General features: G+C 54.8%; 6 protein-coding genes across 6 annotated transcripts; 3 read left to right on the forward strand and 3 right to left on the reverse strand.

The window, feature by feature from the left end:
- Positions 1 to 1,765: 1,765 nt before the first annotated feature.
- Positions 1,766 to 2,854, forward strand: ACO1O0_002221 (uncharacterized protein; the record flags this gene model as incomplete). Its single annotated transcript, XM_083191696.1, has 1 exon — positions 1,766 to 2,854. One exon carries the CDS (start codon positions 1,766 to 1,768, stop codon positions 2,852 to 2,854), a length of 1,089 nt encoding a protein of 362 aa, XP_083052910.1.
- Positions 2,855 to 2,939: 85 nt separating this feature from the next.
- ACO1O0_002222 (SacI homology domain-containing protein) lies at positions 2,940 to 5,904 on the reverse strand (the record flags this gene model as incomplete). Its single annotated transcript, XM_083191697.1, has 4 exons — positions 2,940 to 3,795; positions 3,846 to 5,106; positions 5,308 to 5,655; positions 5,685 to 5,904. The coding sequence occupies 4 exons, from the start codon at positions 5,902 to 5,904 to the stop codon at positions 2,940 to 2,942; spliced, it is 2,685 nt and encodes an 894-aa protein (XP_083052911.1).
- A 1,596-nt stretch (positions 5,905 to 7,500) lies between these two features.
- CUP5 (H(+)-transporting V0 sector ATPase subunit c) lies at positions 7,501 to 8,059 on the forward strand (the record flags this gene model as incomplete). The annotated part of the gene is made up of 3 exons (XM_083191698.1): positions 7,501 to 7,615; positions 7,669 to 7,929; positions 7,992 to 8,059. 3 exons carry the CDS (start codon positions 7,501 to 7,503, stop codon positions 8,057 to 8,059), a joined length of 444 nt encoding a protein of 147 aa, XP_083052912.1.
- Positions 8,060 to 8,800: 741 nt separating this feature from the next.
- Positions 8,801 to 10,821, reverse strand: ERG4 (ergosterol biosynthesis ERG4/ERG24 family-domain-containing protein; the record flags this gene model as incomplete). Its single annotated transcript, XM_083191699.1, has 5 exons — positions 8,801 to 8,818; positions 8,846 to 8,987; positions 9,052 to 9,456; positions 9,524 to 10,624; positions 10,787 to 10,821. 5 exons carry the CDS (start codon positions 10,819 to 10,821, stop codon positions 8,801 to 8,803), a joined length of 1,701 nt encoding a protein of 566 aa, XP_083052913.1.
- Positions 10,822 to 12,887: 2,066 nt separating this feature from the next.
- On the forward strand, positions 12,888 to 18,290 carry SPO14 (uncharacterized protein; the record flags this gene model as incomplete). Its single annotated transcript, XM_083191700.1, has 1 exon — positions 12,888 to 18,290. One exon carries the CDS (start codon positions 12,888 to 12,890, stop codon positions 18,288 to 18,290), a length of 5,403 nt encoding a protein of 1,800 aa, XP_083052914.1.
- Positions 18,291 to 18,642: 352 nt separating this feature from the next.
- Positions 18,643 to 19,450, reverse strand: COQ7 (ubiquinone biosynthesis protein COQ7-domain-containing protein; the record flags this gene model as incomplete). Its single annotated transcript, XM_083191701.1, has 2 exons — positions 18,643 to 19,176; positions 19,247 to 19,450. The coding sequence occupies 2 exons, from the start codon at positions 19,448 to 19,450 to the stop codon at positions 18,643 to 18,645; spliced, it is 738 nt and encodes a 245-aa protein (XP_083052915.1).
- Positions 19,451 to 19,929: the final 479 nt, after the last annotated feature.

Raw genomic sequence — 19,929 nt, forward strand, 5'->3', positions numbered from 1 at the left:
AGACAGAGTTTATCCCACAACTCAGCCGCGCCTATGGGAATTTTGCCTGTATTACGGATATGGTTACCGCAATTAGCCTCGCACATGGCTTGCCAAGTCGTGGCCATGTACGGATAGCAGGTACCTACAGATACATAATGGTAGGTTAGGTACTCCGTAGGTAGTATTCGTACCTGAGCACTTTACCGTCTCCGGGAAACCAAGCAAGTAGAACAAGTTACGTAGTATTATTATATGAGCAACCGCCCAGGCTTCGGCCGTCCTCGGGGCCACGGCCGAATGTTCCCACTCCTGTCAGCCGGGGGGGAGGCATCTTGGACGCCCACTCATCATGCAGCGGGTGGTGCTGTGGGTCTAGCGCCCATCTGTAGTATATCGGACATGCGTTAGGTATGCGTCTCACACCGTGACAGTCGAGTCTCTCCCGAGGTTTGTTACAACATCTCGACTCAGCCGCTACTACTCATTACTGCCGTGGCAAGCAATGGTGGAGATTCATATGGTGCTAGTGTACCCGTAATTGGTCCCTCGACCTCAATAACCCTCTTCATCATCACAAAGAATATCACCCGAGGTTAGCGCTTGAAACTTGAATCACTATACACCAAGGGAAAGGCCGCACGTCGCGGGGACGCTGTATGTACCTAGCACATGCGAATCGGAGGCTTCATATACGTCATCCTCGCCTGATAAGGCCATTCTCAGGACCTTCTTCCTGGGCGGTCGAAATTACGACTTGGGAAAGAGATGACGCATCTGATCGAGTCCAGAGTGAGGAGACTTGGCCACTCGACGATATGAGCCCAGATACAGGAGAAATACCATCGGAATCTCATAGTTGTGAACATGAATAGAGACCATTCTTAGACAATCAGGCAACGATAACCTCTTTTAGATCATACTGATATCGATCATGACACTCCTTTATTCTCAAACGTTCTTGGCTCCCAGCCTCATACTTCTGACAGTATCTGGTTGTGAAAGCCAAAAGACATACCTATGGCATTACGGCTATGGCCAAATAAAAGCTAACCCAATCAGCACTCTTCCAGTAGAAAACAAAGGAACTGAGATTGGGTAGTACAGGGAATGGTGGCTCACAGGTACGGATACCACGTGCGGATCGTCGGCCACGAGCCACATGCGAGATTGAATAAGCATAGTATTAATATGAATATATCAGCACGGGCCTAACTAAAACTTAAGGTATTGGCTAAAGTTACCTTAGTCGACCCTTTTACGGGGGTGTTGAGGTCCCTCGTCCACCGGTTCTCATTTAGACTCACTCAACTATTTCCAAATACCAAGTCTTTCTTCTCAACCACTCTACTGCCAGACAACATCAATACCATTTTCGCCGTCCTTTCCTTACTTGCCGCTCTCAGTCCGGCTACACTCCGTCCTAAGGGTATGGTCGTGCTATAGGTCATATCAGGCCGAATTTCACGGCTCATGTCTGTGAAAATGTTCTTTAAAATAACAATACTATCTCGTAGCCAGTGCTAAGATACGAGAAAAGCTCATCCATATGTACAACCAGTTGGCTATCGAGCGGATGTTGTTCACATTCACCTCCTCGAGTGCTGTAGGCATTGCCTGTTTGGGTTTTCCGGACGCACCTCAGTTTTTTGCTCCCGCCATCACTGCCCCACCATCGTCCGTGTCAGGCTTCTCCCTTCCAGGTATATCGAGATCCCAAGCCCAGGCCCTCCTAGTCCAAGAAAGAACATACCAAGCAGGTCGAGACTCAAGTCTTCACGAGGCCATGGTCAAAAAATCCGCCAGGAAGACCCAACCTGCCAAATCCTCTTCCTCCACCTCACCCTCCACCACCACTAGGTCATCGAACTCTGCATCAGCAGCGCCACCCTCGACCCCCCAGCAGGATCCAAAGCACCAGCAGCGCCTCCTCAACATCTTCTCCGACGCCTTCGCCTCCGTGCTCGCCTCGGACAGCTTCCCCGTCCTCCTGCAGGAGATCAAGCAGGCCCTCTTCCATCGCGACTTCGCCGCCGCCTTTGGCCGCGAGGATTATCTTGAGGCCTACGCCGCGCGCTGGGGTCCCACGCGCGCTCTCTGCTATGCGGGTGCCTTGAAGGGGCTGGAGGCCCACCTGAGAGACGTCTTTGTTGCCAAGCAAGTCGACGATGGGGTTGATGCAGCAGCATCTGTCCCCAAGAGGCGGATCAAGATGCTCTCGATAGGAGGCTGCGCCTCGGAGCATGTCGCCTTTGCATCGTACCTCAGCCAGACATCTCTGTCTGGCAACCTCACGCTTGTCGACTCGGCACCCTGGGCTCATGTCACGTCCCTGCTCCAGGAGCACATCACCAGCCCACCCTCCCTCTCCAAGTACGCCTCCGCCGCGATCAGGGCCTCCAACAGCGCCTTCTTGGACAGTTCCCAGCTTTCCGTGAGCTTCAGACAGGAGGACGTCCTGCAGCTCGACAGGGAGAAGCTAGCAGGTCTGCTGGGCACGGAGCCCCTGGTCGTGACCATCCTCTTCACCCTGAATGAGCTGTACACAAACGGCGGGATAGGCAAAACCACCAAGTTCCTTTCCAACCTGGGGCAGGCCCTACCAGCCGGAAGCCTTTTTCTCGTTCTAGACAGCCCCGGCAGCTACTCAGAGGCCGCGCTCGGCAAGGAGAAAAAGCGGTATCCCATGCAGTGGCTCCTAGATCACACCCTCCTCGAGACAGAAGCAAGCGGCTACAGGTGGGAGAAGCTCGAGTCACGCGACTCCATTTGGTTCCGCCTGCCCGAGACCCTCTCGTATCCCATGCAGCTGGAGAATATGCGTTACCAGACGCACCTCTATCGAATAGAGAAAACCTCAGGCCAAACTAAATAAGTCCATTAGGAGTATTATAAAGTACAATCAAGCACAATAAGTTCTGGTTCAAAGCAATAATCCATGTGCGTTCTGCCGTCTCATCTCAAGCCCACACCAGCTTCTTGATCGAGTGCCCCAACTGCTCCAGCAGGCCCGTATTCTTCTTTGCCTCTTCTAGCGAGATGATGTCGCCTCTCTCTATAATCCCCTTCTTCTCTTCGCCGCTCTTGTACAACCGTGTCTCTAGCACTAAACGCTCTATCTCGGCGCAAATGGTGGCCACCTGCTGCATCTCTGATTGTTGTGGCGACTCGCTGACGGCCGTCGATGAGTTAATGTATGGCGCTTTGAAGGCGAGCTTGCGCGCCAGTGGGCTCTTGGAGCTAGGTGAGAATAGCCCAGCAAAACTCAGCGGACGCCTCTCCTTGTCGTCCTCGGCATCCTTCTTGGGCGCAAAGTCGCCTAGGCTGGAAAAGGTTCGTGTGTTGGTTCTCTTCACGTCATTCTTCCCCGGTTGATATTGTATTACGAAACCCACATTCCTTGACGGGTCAGCGTGGGACGGTGAGATGGTTGAGGTGATGTAGGTTCCGAGTTTGATCCCAGTGACGTTGGCTAGGTTCACTCTCTCAAAGGATGAGACCTTGTCCATATTCCAGTCGAAACGACAGAGATAGAGGGCCGCGTCTGTCAACAGAAGGACAACTTCTTCCATAGGAAGAGCCTTGATTGTGTCCGAGACATTGGGGCTGAGTAGAGCCCAGCCACCGAGAAATTCTTCCCTCTCATCGGCCACTACACGCTTCTGGCAGAGCTCAATAGCCTGTTCTCTCATCTTGGTGATGGAGATGGCAGGGTCCTTCGTCATCATATCGGCCTCGAACTCGTCAAAGACCTTTTCGTTCACATTTCCCAGGAGGAAGTCGATGGCTGTCTGGCTGAAATAATCGTTGACCATCCTAGCTGCAGTCAGTCAAGCTCCGTCATCCGGACAATAGAACAGACTTACCCGCTGTAGAACCTTGCCAGAGATAGGCCAAGGTCATTCAAAGCGCCTCGGTAGTCCCTCTTTTTTGTTCTGGTATAGTCGCCCTTCATGGCGGCAGTAGATGCATACTGTTTCGAAACTGCATCCCCATTATCCGCCCACAGAGTGTTGAACCAGCTCGTCTCTTGGTCGACCTGGGCACTCATGTCAACCCCTTCGTCCTTTAGTTGCGCCTCCAACATGTGCCTGGCAAATGAGCTCTGGCACACATTCGTCCGGTCCAGGCAGTCCATGCAGTTTGTTCGAACAACTCCATTCTGCTTCGCCACCAGCTTACCGTCCACCCACTTGGCACTTCCGAAGCTCTCCAGCTTGTCTCTAAGGCGTGATAATAACAGACTGACATTTTCGAATTTCATGCCACGACAGGCTTCGTGGAAATCGAACCACTCAAATGCTAAGGGTTCTCGAGGATCTTGTACGCTTTTCGCCGTGGAGTCTACTTCTTCATTGGCCCGCCGATTAAGATAGTCGACCGTGTTCTCGTATCTTGTGCCTATGGTAGATTCCACCCCGTGTTTCTCAACTAGACTGACAATCTGGACGGCACCAAAGTTCCTCGTCAACCTTTCGAAATGCTTCTGGCATGCCTGTCGATTTGTCGCCTCGGAATACTGCAAGACCGGAACAGGCTTGAAAGCATATGGCGTTTGGGTGAAGAAGAGGGGTATGCTGCCCCTGATCTGGAGGAACGAATGGACTGGAGCCGAACTGTCACCCTCGGCTGGCGAAAGAAGCTGTTCCGTCTCCACCATGTTGGCTACGAAGCCGTCCTGATTGATGCCACGGCGGAGATACCGCAGCCCGGCCCTCTTAGTCGACCGGCGGGAGATTAGAGTGACGGTATAGTCCTTCTCAGATGGCCGGCGCTCCAGCAATTCCCTGGCCCTCTCAATTCCAGGGGTGGTAGCCTGAGATCCTGCACCTGAGAAGGTGGAAAGTTCAACGGATTCTCTCGCTGAGTCGTCGACCTGAGGAGGGTTGCTGTCCACGGTAAATGTTCTCTGGCCGATAAAACCTTGCATGACAGGGAGAGCCACGGAGTCCTGGCCCGCAGTCAAAAAAGGTTGAAGGAGGCTCCGATTCCAGAAGAATATGCTGTCAACCTGCGTATAGAGCGGGGCCTCCGTATTGGTCAAGCCCGCTCTCTTCTCCAGGCTGCGAGTGATGTCAAAGTCGTAAGAAAAGTAGAAGCTGCGTGAAGAACCAAAGAACACCTGAGCTGTACGCAACAATTTAGGCAGTAGGTCTGAGACTTCTCCTGGAGATGTCGACGGTTCCGCCAAAGGAGGGTCCTCGCTCGCGATCGAAGTCGTGTCTTCACCTCGAGTGGGTGAGAGAGTAGGTGAGTTGCTCATCCCCATAGACCTCTTCTGACCTTGGGTCCACCCTCCACGGCTGAACCAGCTTTGAGCAAACCTACCATAACTTCCCCTCCTGTGGAACACATCCTCAGCCACGCTGCTCCTAGGCGAGGCCACCGTCGCCTCGCCGTCCTCGGTGATGGCATCTTCAACCTCGTCGGTGATGTTCATCTTTGGCTCCACCTCGTCATCGCTGCTCTCACCATCCTCGCTCATAGAGTTCGGGGAGTCAAACTTGTCTAAATGTCGATTGGTAATCCGAATCGACTCCTCGGCTTCGGCCTTAGAAGAGCATGGCGTCAAGGCTACCTCGGTCACAACGTAGATTGGGGAGCCGCATATTTGAGCCACCTGCTGACGTCGTGTGATACTTATGAGATAGCTGAGCCGTGATACGGTTATCAGACCTAATAGAAGTCAACAACGGGAACCATACGTGCGAGGAACAGGACCTCACCTATGATGCCGAAGGCCTCGAATGAAGATCCATCACTTGGAGGATCTAAGACTTGGTCTCGTGAGGCCTGGGAGACGGAAGCATCGCCATATTTGATCGCCACAGGCTGGAATGGCCTCTGTCCCTTGGAGGAGAGAGGCTGGATAATTAAACCGTCAATGGCGGCGCATATGAGGATCTTGCGGGCGATACCGGGCATGGTGGGTTTGGTGGGGTAATGCGCCTTTCAGGCGCCGAAAAGAATCTAAGAGAAAACAAGACAGTCACAGGAAAAGAAGAGTGTTATAATATATAAGTCATGAAGCGAGAGAAACGCGCCACAGGGGAAATCAGTTTGGGCGGGATTGTCTCCCCGCTGTGCATCGGAGGAGCAGCAGCGAAGAATGATCCGATCGGTCGGTCCCCAGTTGTGCCTGTTGTTAGCGCCCTGGGCCAACGTCATAGAGAAAGCGCGTATCAGAAATGCAGACCCAACTCACGCCATGCAGCCCACGTGAAGAAGCAAGACAGCCATATTTAGAAATCATGTACGGATACGGGAGTGTGCAATGTTCACGAATATAAGTCTGATAGTAACCACTGATAACCATCAGGGCAAGCAAAGCTGCTTTGTTACGAGGCCTACCTTTTGCCACGAGGACTGCCTTTTGCCACGAGGACTGCCTTTTGCTACGAGGACTACCTTTTGCTACAAGGACTGCTGAGAGGAGGGGCAGATGCAAAAGAATAGCCAGAGGTTCTATGTCAGCGTACAGGATGACAAGCGCAGAAACACCGCGGTCAAGGGTCTTCGTGGCCTCGTTGGCACCCTTCTTGAGCTGATGGGCATCCATTGTACACACCCATTGTTAAAATTCGACGCTGAGTAGAAATTCGGGCTCAGGATCCGGGATCGGGATCGGCATACGGGTAGCGGTCGGCCAGAGGCCGCTATTCCAGGTCAGATTGCATACATCTCCATGTCGCAAGGGTGTCGAACTGAATATACCAGCAGAGTCGGACATCTTGGGGAAGTGGTGTTAAAGAAACCGGTGTCCACACAACATTTGATATCTCCTGATACCCCAAGGTCACTTGCGCTGACTCGCCCTGAGTGCTGTGTCAACGCGACGTCGTTGCGAAAAAAAGGATTCGTTGCCCGTCTCAAAACTTCGGAGGCGGAAGAATTTCTTTGGTAGAGAAATGATTGGGAGTGGGCCGACCAGAGCCAGCGCCAAGCCATTTTCAGCAACAGGTCGGAAGATTGTTCAGCCGTTATCCGCATTACGTAACGCCCCTTCCTCCTCCTCCCGGCCACAGTGTAGCAAAACCTTCCGCCAACCAGAGCGCCAACCTGGAACGTGACCTGAACAAGCAACCGCTCACCATACCAGCGCCATCTTCAGCTCCATCACCGAGGCTCCCTCTGTCAACAGCTGCCCAGCCATCCTCGAACCCGAGCACCAATCTTCTTTTTCGACTCTTCTTCTCCTACCTCGACAGCTCAATACCGCCAAGATGGTCTCCGAATACTGGTACGTCAGCCGCGCCTCCCTACCGGCGTCATCGAGCTAGGGGAAGCATCGCCTGGAGCTACCGCTATCTCCAGAGGCTCCCCCCAAGCTCGCGAATAGCTTCCACAACGCCTCACATTTGAACTTCAGCTAACCCGAACGTTCACGCAGCCCCGTCTATGCGGTCAGTCCTCTCCGCCCCGTTTCACCGCCGAACGACGTCACCAGCCCCTGGTGGCCTTGAGAGGCCACTTCGACAACACATCAAAATGCTAACATGAGACCAGCCCTTCTTTGGTGCCATGGGCTGCACATCCGCCATTGTTTTCACCTGCCTGGGCGCTGCCTACGGCACTGCCAAGTCTGGTGTCGGTATCGCCGCCATGGGTGTCCTCCGCCCCGACCTTATCGTGAAGAGTATGTTGCGTCCACCTACACGGCCCTATCTCAAGTGCTAATCAGGCCACCAGACATTGTTCCCGTCATTATGGCCGGTATCATCGGTATTTACGGCCTGGTCGTGTCCGTCCTTATCTCCGATGGTCTCAAGCAGGACCTTCCCCTCTACACTGGCTTCATTCAGTTCGGTGCTGGTCTGTCCGTCGGTCTGGCTGGTCTCGCTGCCGGTTTCGCTATCGGTATTGTTGGTGATGCCGGTGTCCGAGGAACTGCCCAGCAACCCCGTCTCTTCGTCGGCATGATTCTGATTCTCATTTTCGCCGAAGTCCTGGGTGAGTCTTTTTACTCGGTCCTGAAAGAATGAAGTCACGCGATTACTAACAGAGCCCGACAGGTCTCTACGGTCTGATTGTCGCCCTGCTGATGAACTCAAAGGCAGGCGCCGACGTCACCTGCGAATAAGCTCGAGACGAGCAACAATGCCCGGGACGCGGTTCGGCAATCCCTTTACACACCGTGAGCCGCCATGGACCTCGCGATATTCGGTCTCGGCATTGCGACAGAATTACAATTTGGCATTAACTGGGGAGCGGATGGAGCTTTTTTCGATAGGCCTGGAACCAAGATGATTGTACCCCATGACGCTGGTCTCGTAATTACATGGGAAGACCGTAAATGTATACTAGCACAACGCGCATGTTGCAACCCTGGACAGTGGCTTTTCATCATAGAACAGTAGGAGGGGGGAATTTAGCTACGCGACACTGACATTACATCTTGATTCCTATCTATTTAACGATGAGTTGATATCAGTATTGGTCTTTGTGCTAGGTAGTCCCGCGGGTGTTCACGTTGCTGACCGGCTGGTGCTTTCCATCGTCTGCTTCAATCGAGAAACCAATGCGCATTATAATTTGAATTAACGTGCTGCTGCAACAACTAATATACAGCGAATGTCAAGCCAGAGGACATTAAAAAAGTTACTAGTTGCATGAGCACAATCTACTCCCCTTTTAATCAACCCAAACCCTCAGCCCATTATATCATTGCACTATAAAGATAAATGTCGTTTCCAGATGTCAAGAACAATATGTACGTTTGAACAAGGCATAGATCATGTCCCAGGAAGGAACACAGCGAGGCCTAGTCATCCAGCTGGCAAGTGTGCCACATGGCTTAGATGACGTACTTTTTGGGCAATAGTTAGAACTTGGGTGACAGCTATTGGGACACGGGGGGGCAACTCACAGGGATGAAGAGATAGGGCACACGCTTCTCGTACTCGAGCCAGGCATCGCCATACTTGGTGCGGCAGCGGTGGATATCACGAGCAGCACGGTGGGCAATCATGCAGCAGAAGAAGAAGGGGTAGAACCAGGGGAAGGGGCTCCTGCGGGGGCAAGCATTAGCATGGCTAAAATCGCGAATGAAACGGATCGAGCAGGGAATTATACTTGAAGCCAGTGACGAGAGCCCACGAGATGGCAAACCACGCGTCGGCAGTATAGTGGATCTTGCGCGCAAGACCATACCAGCCATCGACGAGAATCGTGCCCTGGGGCGTCTCGATGGTCTTGGGGTTCTTGACCGTCTGCCACGGGACCTGGGGGAAGGTCTTGCGCCAGACGAGCTTGCCCTTCTCCATGGCGCGGAAACGGTTCTTCTGGCTGTTGCAGCTATCCCAGACCCAGTACCAGAAGAGGTAGGCGGCGTAAAAGGCAACGAGCGCCCAGCGGTTCCAGCGGTACTCGGCAGGGTCATGATTGGCAAGGAAGATGGTGCAGTGGCAGTAGGAGAGAGGAACGCCAGCCAGGTTCCAGAAGATGAGCATAAAGCCCCATTTCTCGTAGTACATATCCCTAAAAGGCGTGTCAGGGGATTGATCTTCTCGGGGCAGCTCTTTTTTTTTTGGTCCAGTTGACTTACCAGGTAGTGATAATAAGCTCCTCGCCCTTGGAGCACGCATTGGCGTACAGGTAGTGGGCCATGACGACGAAAGCAACCTCGCCAGAGACGTAGCCATATTGCTCGTACTGACGGGCGGCGGCGCCCAGGCTGAGGATGAGCAGGATGTACCAGGGCATGCGGACCTCGAAGAACATCTTGAAGTCGAGGATGCCAAACATGCGGGGGTTGAGCTCGGCGCCCATGAAGAAGTCGTAGATGGGCTTGCCCGTCATCCGGTGCTGTTTTCCCCTCCAGAGGGCAGAGAAATAGGCGACGAAGCTGACAATGAAGCCACTGAAGATGGCGACCGATAGGAGGGGGCCAAACTCGTCAATAGCGGTATACAGGGGCCAAATACCAGAGAAGTGGAGGCCAGCAAGAACAGCGAGGGTGAAGTACAGGCTGGCGTAGGCGTTGCAGTAGTAGGGCAGCTGCTTGCCGCCCTCATGGGGCAGAGGCTTGCCGTAGCCCGTGACGCCGGGGAGGAGGCAGTAGCAGGCGCCCTCGAAGATGAGGTAGCTCCAGTACCAGATCCAGGCCTTGGTATGGGGGAAGGCGCCGGTGTAGACGAGGTTGAAGAGCTCAGAGCCGAACTCGAGCCAGGTCTGGCCATCGGTGCGCGTGGGGAATTTGCCGTCGTAGTATGTGGCGCCAACCCACATGTACCACATGAGAATGGGGAAGAATATCATCATGCAGAGTGTGCCCAGGGAGCCGCCAAACTCGGTCTCGCCCGAGTAGTCGATCCTGGGGTCCTGGCCAGGCTTCCACCCGTCAACGACATTGGGGTCCTTAGGGACGCCATCAGTCTTGATCGTAGCCTTTGCGCCGGGGACGGCGCTCTTCTTGGCGTGGCCGTTCCTGGCACCATTTGCGGTGGGCTTGACTTGATTGTCGTCGTCCATATTCTCGCTGAACTTGGCGGTGCGCCTGCGAGTTGAGCGAGCGGTGGGCTTCTCGGGGACAGAACTGGTCTCGGTCTCAGCGTCCGAGGGGTCGGCAGGGACAGATGATTGGCGGCGCGAGGATCGACGAGTTGCAGTCGGCGTCTCTACCATTCCATTGAAGAGGTCCTTCTTCCTATACGCAGTCTCAAGTCAGCCGTTATGTCCGCGTAGCAGTATTATGCCCTGGTGTGGGGGGGTCCAAGGCGCAGGGGAAATTCCCCTGGGCATTGGCGGCAGCCACGCCAGCCATTGAAGCTTGCGCGAAAGGGGGAGGATACAGTTTAAGGCTACTAACTTTGGCGTTTGTCTGAGAGAGTATCGTGTCGACATCTTGACAACTTGACGGTAAGGCGAGGAGACCGCCTCTTATACAATTGCCAAGCTGTGGTACAGAGTAATACAGACACACAAGAAGATGGGTGAAGGAGGGAAAAAGCAATAACAGGGTGCTACACGAGAGGAGCGTCAATGGCCCGTGTGTAGCATGCCCGGTCCCCACACACGAATATGGATAGGTAGGACCGTAGGAGGGCGCAGAGAGCGATGGGAGATCGAGGAGGGAAGGGGCGAAGGCACCAAAAGGAGGCAGAAGCTGAACTCCTGGAGCCAGCCACGGGGCGGTTGGTGAAGAATGGCACTTCGTCAAGAACAGGCCAGGAGTGCAACGCTATTGGCCGCGTCGGCCGTGATTATTTTTTTTGTTGACATTGGTGATTGGAGAGGATGTAGGACTGCCGGGGTGATGGGGACCGATGGGGATGGATTGGGGTGGATGGGCCAGTCAGGGGTCGAGCCTCTCCAGCTTTAATTGCTGCTGGCGTGATGTGTCTTGGCCCTGCCGCTGCACGTCTCGTCTAGCTGCCACTGCCACAATGGGACCACTGATGGCCCAACAGACGAACCGTCTAACAGCCTCACAGCCTGACTGGAGATGACTGGAGCATCTGGAATGCACGGCTCCCCGATTGCACATGGCATGGGTGGAGTTGCTAAACGATATTATACGAGAGCTGCATCTTAGCTCCATCTTGGTCACGGCCGCAGCACTCGGGAGTTGGGCCAAACACTGATGCATGAGTACTACTGTGTAAATCCGCACTCCATAGTGCATACATAGTGCTACAATACTAATGTAAGGTACTAGTAGTCGGTAGTATGATAATCTATTATAACTACCAGTGGTCGCAAGGTACGCTTGAGCAGTTGAGTTCTAATCCGTTCATAATCGTGAGCTCCTCTTTTCCATCTTCTTGACTCAGAATTGTTGCTCCCAAGTTCAAGCTCAGCCACATTAGCTTGTTACACCATAGTAACACTCCTACAATGTAGGTAGTACCTACCTAGCTGCTGTATATGTGTGCCCTAACTTTAGGTTACTCCCATTAGGACCATCGCAGCTAACATACGGAGCCTAGGTACCTTAGAAACCATCAATCATTGACTGATACGAGCAGTGGTAACATGTGCTATTATGATGTCTGTGATATCAGTGGGAGGGAAGCCTTGAAAAGAGACCGAGGCTTTAGGGTAGGGAAACGGTTGACTGGGAATCTGGAATTGGAAGGCCCTTCTGCGGTTGAATGTGGGGTTGCAGGACCGCTGGCAGGGGGTGCACAATGCATGCGGCCACTTGGACGGTTAGACCCTGGGCTAATACGGAGAGAGTTGGGTGCGTTGGGTAACTGCGTCAGCCGCTCAGGTCCCCTGGCCTTCCCCTTCCCAGGTCTAGGTAACTTCTGAGTCGACGGGACGACTAATACCAGTCAGTAATCGTCACTACTACCTGGCACCGGGGGATCGTCCACTCCCTGAACCTCGCGTGTCTGGCTGCCTCCAACCCTGGAACTTTATTTGACATTTGGTTAATCCCCAAGGTGGATGAAACTCTACAGCCTGCACATAATCGATTCCCTCCATCTGGCCTTTGCTCTAATAAGGGGCGCCCACCTTTGTGAGATCAACGGCGGGCCTTGCGGGTCCAGATCCCGGATCCTAGCTCCTGGCTGAGAGCCCGAACTAACCTGACCGTCACCCTCAACCTCGAGCAGGGTCACTTCTCTCTCATACTCTTCGCCTGCAACTCTGGGTTCTACGAGCATTCGACCCCGATCCCCCGATTCCCCGATTCCCCGATTCCCCAGAGTCATACCAGCATGTTGCGCTGCGAAGCTGCCCTGTCCCAATCAGTTCTGTTCTACTGCTCGTTCGCCTCCTGAGCGACCCGACACCCACCACCGCGTGCACTTTGCACCTCGACTATCTGATAGACACACGAAATAACAAGGGCTACCTTGGCGGAAATGGGAAATCATGAGGGCGACGAATCGGTCTCACCGATGACTACGATACAGCAGCCGCCCTCTCCAGCCAACAGTGCTCCCCGGCCCGTCCTCGCCATGTCCAAGGGCACCGACACCCTTCTGCCGCCTGCACCAATCCTCAGACGCCAGCCTTCCCGCGATGCGTCGACAATAGAGGCGCGGGATTATTGGGATGGAGGGGTACCCCGTCAACTCCAGAGTCCCTCCGAGGACGACTCTCACGGAGACAGTCTCCTCGCACTTCCCGACCGATTACCCAACGAACGGCGGCCGAGCGAGAGGTCTACAGCTGGTACAAGTGATGGCAACACAGCAGAGGCTGCGACGAGACCTAGTGTTCAATTCAAGCGGCCAGAGATGCCCGGGGCCTCGATGCATACCCGTCATGGATCTCTCGAAGGGTTCGACACATCGGGTAAAGGTAAAGCGGGCTCGTTCATGTCAAAAATTAAGGCAATGGCTGGCAGCTCGGGATTACAACACCCCAGATCACCCGGTGCGGCCGGTTCTGAGCTCGGATCCCAGTCCATGACCAACTCGCCAATCGCCACCCGCTCCGGTTCTCGAGCCCCTGAGTCTCTGACAGAGGTTCAGTACGACGCGGACGCGGATGCTGAGTTGACGGCAGATGAGCTAGGAATCCCAGACGAGAGCGAGGGAAAGAAGAAGAAGAAACGCAGAATGCGCCGCCAACAGAAGGAAGGCAGAGCTGACTCCATGACTCCGACTCCGATCCGGCAAGCGCACGACCCGGACAGCTTCGGGTTCTCTAGGCGGCTCCTGAGACGCCGAGCCAGCATGCCTGACACCTCAGCACGGGATCATGGCATCTCTGACGACGAGGTGGCACGTGATCGTACCCGACCGTCCCTGTGGCGGAGGGGAGCTCCCTGGATGGACCCCGTGGGGCGGACCGCGAGCGAAGACAACGAAGACCTTGATGCCTCTATTGCTGTGGCCCGACGCCGCGGCCATTCGCGTCGTACCACCGTGCTGGGGGGAGGCGGTACTTCAGACGGAGATGTTCTCGCTCCTAGGCGGCCTAAATTCGGTACTGAAAGAGCAACGACATACGGAGCTCACAAGTGGAGGCAGGTCAAGAATACTCTCAAGCTCCTGCGGCAGAAGAAGGAAGACCGCTCTTATGAGTATCTTAAATCGGCAGAGCTTATGGCTGAGTTGCGGGCTGGTGCTCCGGCCGTGCTGATGCTCGCCAGCATGATACAACGCGACGAGCACGGCAACAAGAGGATTCCCGTTCTCATGGAACAGCTGAAGCTCCGAGTGATAGACAGCACCCCGGAGGCCGGCGAGGAGAACAGCAACCGCCATTGGAACTTCACATTCGAGCTAGAATACGGAAGTGGGCCCAGTAGGATGAACTGGACCATTACCCGATCTCTGGGAGACCTCTATAACCTACACTTCCGGTACAAGTTCGCACTGAGGAACGAAAAGTATATGCCCGGGCGACTGGATCTTGGGGCCCGCCCAAAGCAGCCGAAATTCCCCTACTCGGCCTTCCCCTACATGCGCGAAGCCCGCAATAAAAAGGACACGGGCGACAGCAGTGACTCGGATGACCAAGCGAGTATGAGCGTCGACGACACAGCCACCCCGGGGCCAGTTGGCCATACCATTCCAGAAGAGGGCAGACGAGGCACGGCTAGTGATCTCGAAGGCTCGCATACTCACCAAAGAAGGAGATCCCGAATGAATATCATGAGTATGCGACGACGGTCGACTGGGATCACGGATCCCGGGGAGATGTCGAATGCTGAAGGCAACGTCAACTTGGACCCCGCCGTGCGCAGGCAGCGCTACATCGAGAAGCAACGACGGGTGCTGGAGAAGTACCTGTCGGAAATGATTAGGTGGCTCATGTTCAGGGCAGACAGCAATCGCCTGTGCCGGTTCCTCGAGCTCTCCGCTCTTGGAGTGCGTCTCGCAGCGGAAGGTAGCTACCACGGCAAAGAGGGCTACCTTCATATCCAGTCCTCTAAGGGGTTGGATTTCCGCCGTGTTTTGACACCAGCCAAGGTCATTGCGCGCCACAGTAGGAAGTGGTTCCTCGTTCGTCAGAGCTATATTGTCTGCGTGGAATCCCCCGAGAACATGAATATTTACGATGTGTATCTTGTCGACTCCAAGTTCAGCATCGTTTCTAAGAGAAGTACTCTGAAGCAGATTGGGCAGGGGAAACAAAAGAGCTACGACCTCACCAGGGAAGTGCCCCCTGAGAAGCATCATACCCTGACGCTGGCTACTTCCGAGCGCCAGGTACGCCTGTTCTCGCGCAACCAGAGCATGATGAGAGAGTTCGAGGCGTCCATCAACGAGATGTTGCGCCAGACACCCTGGTATGAAAAGAAGCGTTTTGACAGCTTTGCCCCTGTTCGGCAAAAGGTGTTTGCCCAGTGGCTGGTCGATGGTCGGGATTATATGTGGAATGTCTCGAGAGCTATTAACATGGCCAAGGACGTCATCTACATCCACGACTGGTGGCTCAGTCCAGAGCTGTACATGCGAAGGCCGGCGTGCATATCCCAGAAGTGGCGCCTCGATAGGCTTCTCCAGAAGAAGGCTCGTGAAGGTGTTAAGATTTTTGTCATCATCTACAGGAACGTGGAGGCTGCCATCCCGATCGACTCCGAGTACACCAAGTTCTCTCTGCTCAACCTCCATCCCAACATTTTTGTCCAGAGATCCCCCAACCAATTCAAGAAGAACCAGTTCTTCTTCGCCCACCACGAGAAGATATGCATCGTGGATCATGACGTGGCTTTTGTTGGAGGCATCGATTTGTGTTTCGGGCGTTGGGACTGCCCCCAGCACCCGATCACGGACGATAAGCCAACCGGGTTCGAGCATTCGGACGTACCCAAGGATGCTGATCACTGTCAGCTTTACCCCGGAAAAGACTACTCGAACCCAAGGGTTCTGGATTTCTTCCGTCTTAATGAGCCGTATGAAGAAATGTACGACCGCAGCAAGGTTCCTCGAATGCCCTGGCACGATATTTCCATGCAGGTGGTTGGACAGCCAGCACGAGACTTAACGCGTCACTTTGTCCAGCGATGGAACTATCTACGGAGAGGGCGCAAGCCGACTCGGCCTCTGCCCTTCCTTCTCCCGGCCCCCGATGCCAAAATGGATGAGCTCGAGGAACTCGGGCTGACGGGAACCTGCGAGGTGCAGATACTTCGCTCTGCGACCACTTGGTCATTGGGGATCGAGGAGACGGAGCACAGCATCCAGACGGCATACATCAAGATGATTGAAGACTCGGATCACTTTGTCTACATGGAAAACCAGTTCTTCATCACCAGCACCGACGTGTACGGTACTCGCATCACGAACCGCATTGGTGATGCTCTAGTTGACCGTATTATTCGGGCTCATGAGAATGACGAGGACTGGCGGTGTGTCATTGTGATCCCCCTCATGCCTGGCTTTCAGAATACAGTGGACGAACAGGAGGGCACCAGTGTCCGGCTGATCCTGATGTGCCAATATCGGAGCATCTGTCGAGGTGAGTCATCCATCTTTGGACGACTGAGAGCCGTCGGAATCGAGCCCGAGGACTATATCAATTTTTATTCCCTGCGGCAATGGGGGGTCATGGCCAACGACTGCCTGGTCACCGAGCAGCTGTACATTCACGCCAAGACCATCATTGTGGATGATCGTGTGGCGCTCATAGGCTCCGCGAACATCAATGAGCGGTCGATGCTAGGTAACCGCGACTCTGAATGCGCAGCCATTGTCCGAGACACCGATATGATATGGTCGACCATGGCTGGTCAACCATACCAGGTCGCGCGTTTCGCTCACACGCTTCGCCTGCGCTTGATGCGGGAGCATCTTGGGTTGGATGTTGATGAGATCCTCGAGGAGGAACGTCAACAGGAGATGGACCGAGAGGCGTTCGAGAACGAGATGAATGATATATATAGCGAGGAGGCTCCTGACCCTGGCTCTAGCTCGCTCAGACCGAGCCAACGCTCTGAGCTGGTCCGTCCACCCAGTTTCAACCATGCACTTGACATGGAACAAGCTGAGGCTATCCAGGAGTCGGATTCTGGTTCCTCCAATAAGGGTAAAGGACTCGAAAACGATCCGCGAGTGATGGGGGTGAAGCACCAGATGGACGTCTCAGGGTATGGGCCAGATCGCTGGAAGTCTGCTGAGAAGTCGGGCCTTGACGAGGGCCGAGACTCGGTCATTGTCAACGGCCGAGAGATACTCGTGCAGGACTTGCACGCTGAGGGCAAAGGGTCCTTGGCGGCACCAAAGGAAGCCCATCACATTGCATCGATGCTCAACAATAGGAACCCCGAGTCGGTTGATGTAGGGGGCGAAACATTGCCGCCCATGCCTGCCTTCAACCGCCGCACCACGGACCAGCTTGGCTTGCCTCGGGCTGCACAACTACCTTCGCTGCCTATTGTTGACGACACGGACATTGGTGGTCCTCCTGTCCACCGCGATAGTGCTACTGGACGTGTGACCAGCGGAGCGTTCCATCCTATGGCGGCGGATATCAAACTCGCTCCCATCGACAAAGATTGCATGGTCGACCCCCTGAGCAGCACCTTTATTGACGAGATTTGGCACAGAGCGGCGGTAAACAACACCAAACTCTACCGCCGAGTTTTCCGCTGCATGCCTGATTCCGAAGTGTCTACATGGGCCGAATACCGCGAGTACGTGACCTACGGGGAGAAATTCCGGGCCAGCATGGAAGGGCGGCCCAAGAGCGAGGATCGTGAGACAAAGTCAGAGGATCAACACCCGTCAACTGCCGCCGGCGCTGGTGTCAGCGCTCCTGGACCGGAGGCCATCTTGAAGTCGGTGGAGAATGAAATTGAGAAGCTCCCCGATAAGGTCGCGGAGAAACTCTCGCACCTGGGACCCAACGAGGGGAGGCCTCACATCGTTACGCCAGAAAACGGCGAAGCCAGCGAGTTGAACGAGAAGGAACCGGCGTTGGCGCCCAACGGAGAAGAGCACACGCAGCAACGCCCGACTCTTGATGTCAATACTGCAACTGAACAACAGCGGCCGCGCACCCAAGAGGCTCCTTCGCCAGTCTATTCGCTAGGCGACACTCCTTTCCCCGCTGTTGATAACTCCCAGAATAAGTTCCTGGATCCGGAGTCACTGGTGAACAACGGCAAACGACGAGAGCGGAGAACAACATTCTCGACGCTCGAGAAGGCCCCATCCAGGGAGACCAACTCCAACTCTCAGGCAGCCGCACCAGTGGGCTCCGTGAAGCGGCGACGCAGGGCAACGACTAAGGGCAGCCGGCGGGGATTCTCCATTGAGGACATGCCGTCTCGAGCAGATGCCGAGGAGTTGATGAACATGGCCCAAGGACACTTGGTACAGTTCCCATACGACTGGCTGCTTACCGAGGAGCACAATGGCAACTGGGGCTACCAGGTTGACGGAGTTGCTCCTCTTGCGATATAGTGAGTATACCTAACTCTTCAGCCATCGTCATGAAGAATGTGCTAACCATTCGGCAGCAACTAGCACGGCGTTTCGGTTAGAGTGCATGGGCGGGTTTAGCATGTTGTTGAAGTGGGCGAATGCATCACAATGGAGTTCTGTCCTTCAAATGGATTTTTCGATACATATGTGCATAGATAATTAGCGGCGGTCGTACGATATAAGGGTATCGGCCTTGCAGACACACACGCACGACGGGCACGCTCCATCGTCTTCTATTGATACAATAATGTACATATATATCATTTTAATTGTTATGGGGCTGGGACACTGTACAATGGTTTTACATGCCAACGAAGCAGGGGTTTGGCGGTCATACCCGCTCGCTGACCCATATCGCGCCACGACAGCCAGCCCGTATGAAATTGGTGAGCAGCCAGTGTGGCTCGGCCTTCCTGGCATCATGCTCGAGGGCATGGTCTAGGTGCTCGAGCTCCTCGTCGCGTATCCTCCGCAGGGTGTGCACCAGCTCCGTCAGCTCACCGCCGACCTCGTACCCCTCGGCCTCCCACTCGGTGATCATCTCGAGCAGGATGCGGATCTGGGCGTTGTAGTGGCCCCCAATCTCGGTCTCGACGGCCTCGGTGCAGGCCATGGCGGCCTCGCGGCCCATGACGGCGGTGGACCAGCCCAGGCCCGTGGCCAGGACGGACCACAGTGGGTACAGCGCCGTGGGGCGCACGCGATGCTTGTGGATGAGGGCGTTGAAGGTGTCGAAGTGGGCGGCCTCCTGGTCGTACATGTGCGCCATGAGCGGGCGGAGGTGAGGGTGGCGGCGGACGAGGGGGGGAGTCTGGGCCGTGTAGATGAGGGTAGCGGCGAGTTCGCCGGCCTGGTTGACGCGCAGCTGGAGAGAGGAAGGGTTCGTCAGTAATGCGGACTGATTATACGGCAATTGGAGAGGACGAGGCCCGTACTGCCGAGGCGAGAAACTCGCGCTGTTCCTTGGTGAGAGGCTTGCGCTTCTTGGGGGTGGACTGGCTCGAGGTGTCGGGTGAGGTCGAGGAGAACGGTTGGGCTTTGGCAGCAGTTGTCGACGAGATTGTGCGGGTGGCTGCTGGGCAAATTGCCCGGGTGCAGAGTGCACGCGCCGGCCTAGCGAGGCATCGTGTAGGCGCCATGATTGCGTGTCGAGGGAATGCTGTGGCCGTTATCGTCTTCGTCGCCGCCAAATGTGGTTCGATTCTTTGGAGCTGTGAATGACGCTGGCGACCCTTGGTGGTGGATCGCCATTGCTGCGAGGTACGTACCACTGGCGGGCTTGCATAAAACATGGATCATTATTGGGCCGACCCGTTCTTCGTGCAAATGCTCCAATGCCTTGCACAAATGATGCACAAAAGGCCAATGAGACGCGTTCTGGCTTGACCCGATGCTTTTCCCGGGGGGCGGTTTTGGGGGCAACCACTTCCGAACCTCGCTCGTCCCATCTTTCACGCCTTGTTGAATCATCCGTTGCTCCTATATCGTTTTCTCTTGCCCATCTGCCTTTATTGCATCAATATTCCCGATCTGTGCCGCTCATAGGACACCCCACGAGCGATAGACTGCCCAGGCGAGCTGCCTGCGCCTGCTGTGCGCGAGAACTGTCGGACACGTT

The sequence above is a fragment of the Amphichorda felina genome, assembly GCF_050947745.1.
Source record: "Amphichorda felina strain 45539 chromosome Unknown scaffold_2, whole genome shotgun sequence".
NCBI classification, from domain to species: Eukaryota; Fungi; Ascomycota; class Sordariomycetes; order Hypocreales; family Bionectriaceae; genus Amphichorda; species Amphichorda felina.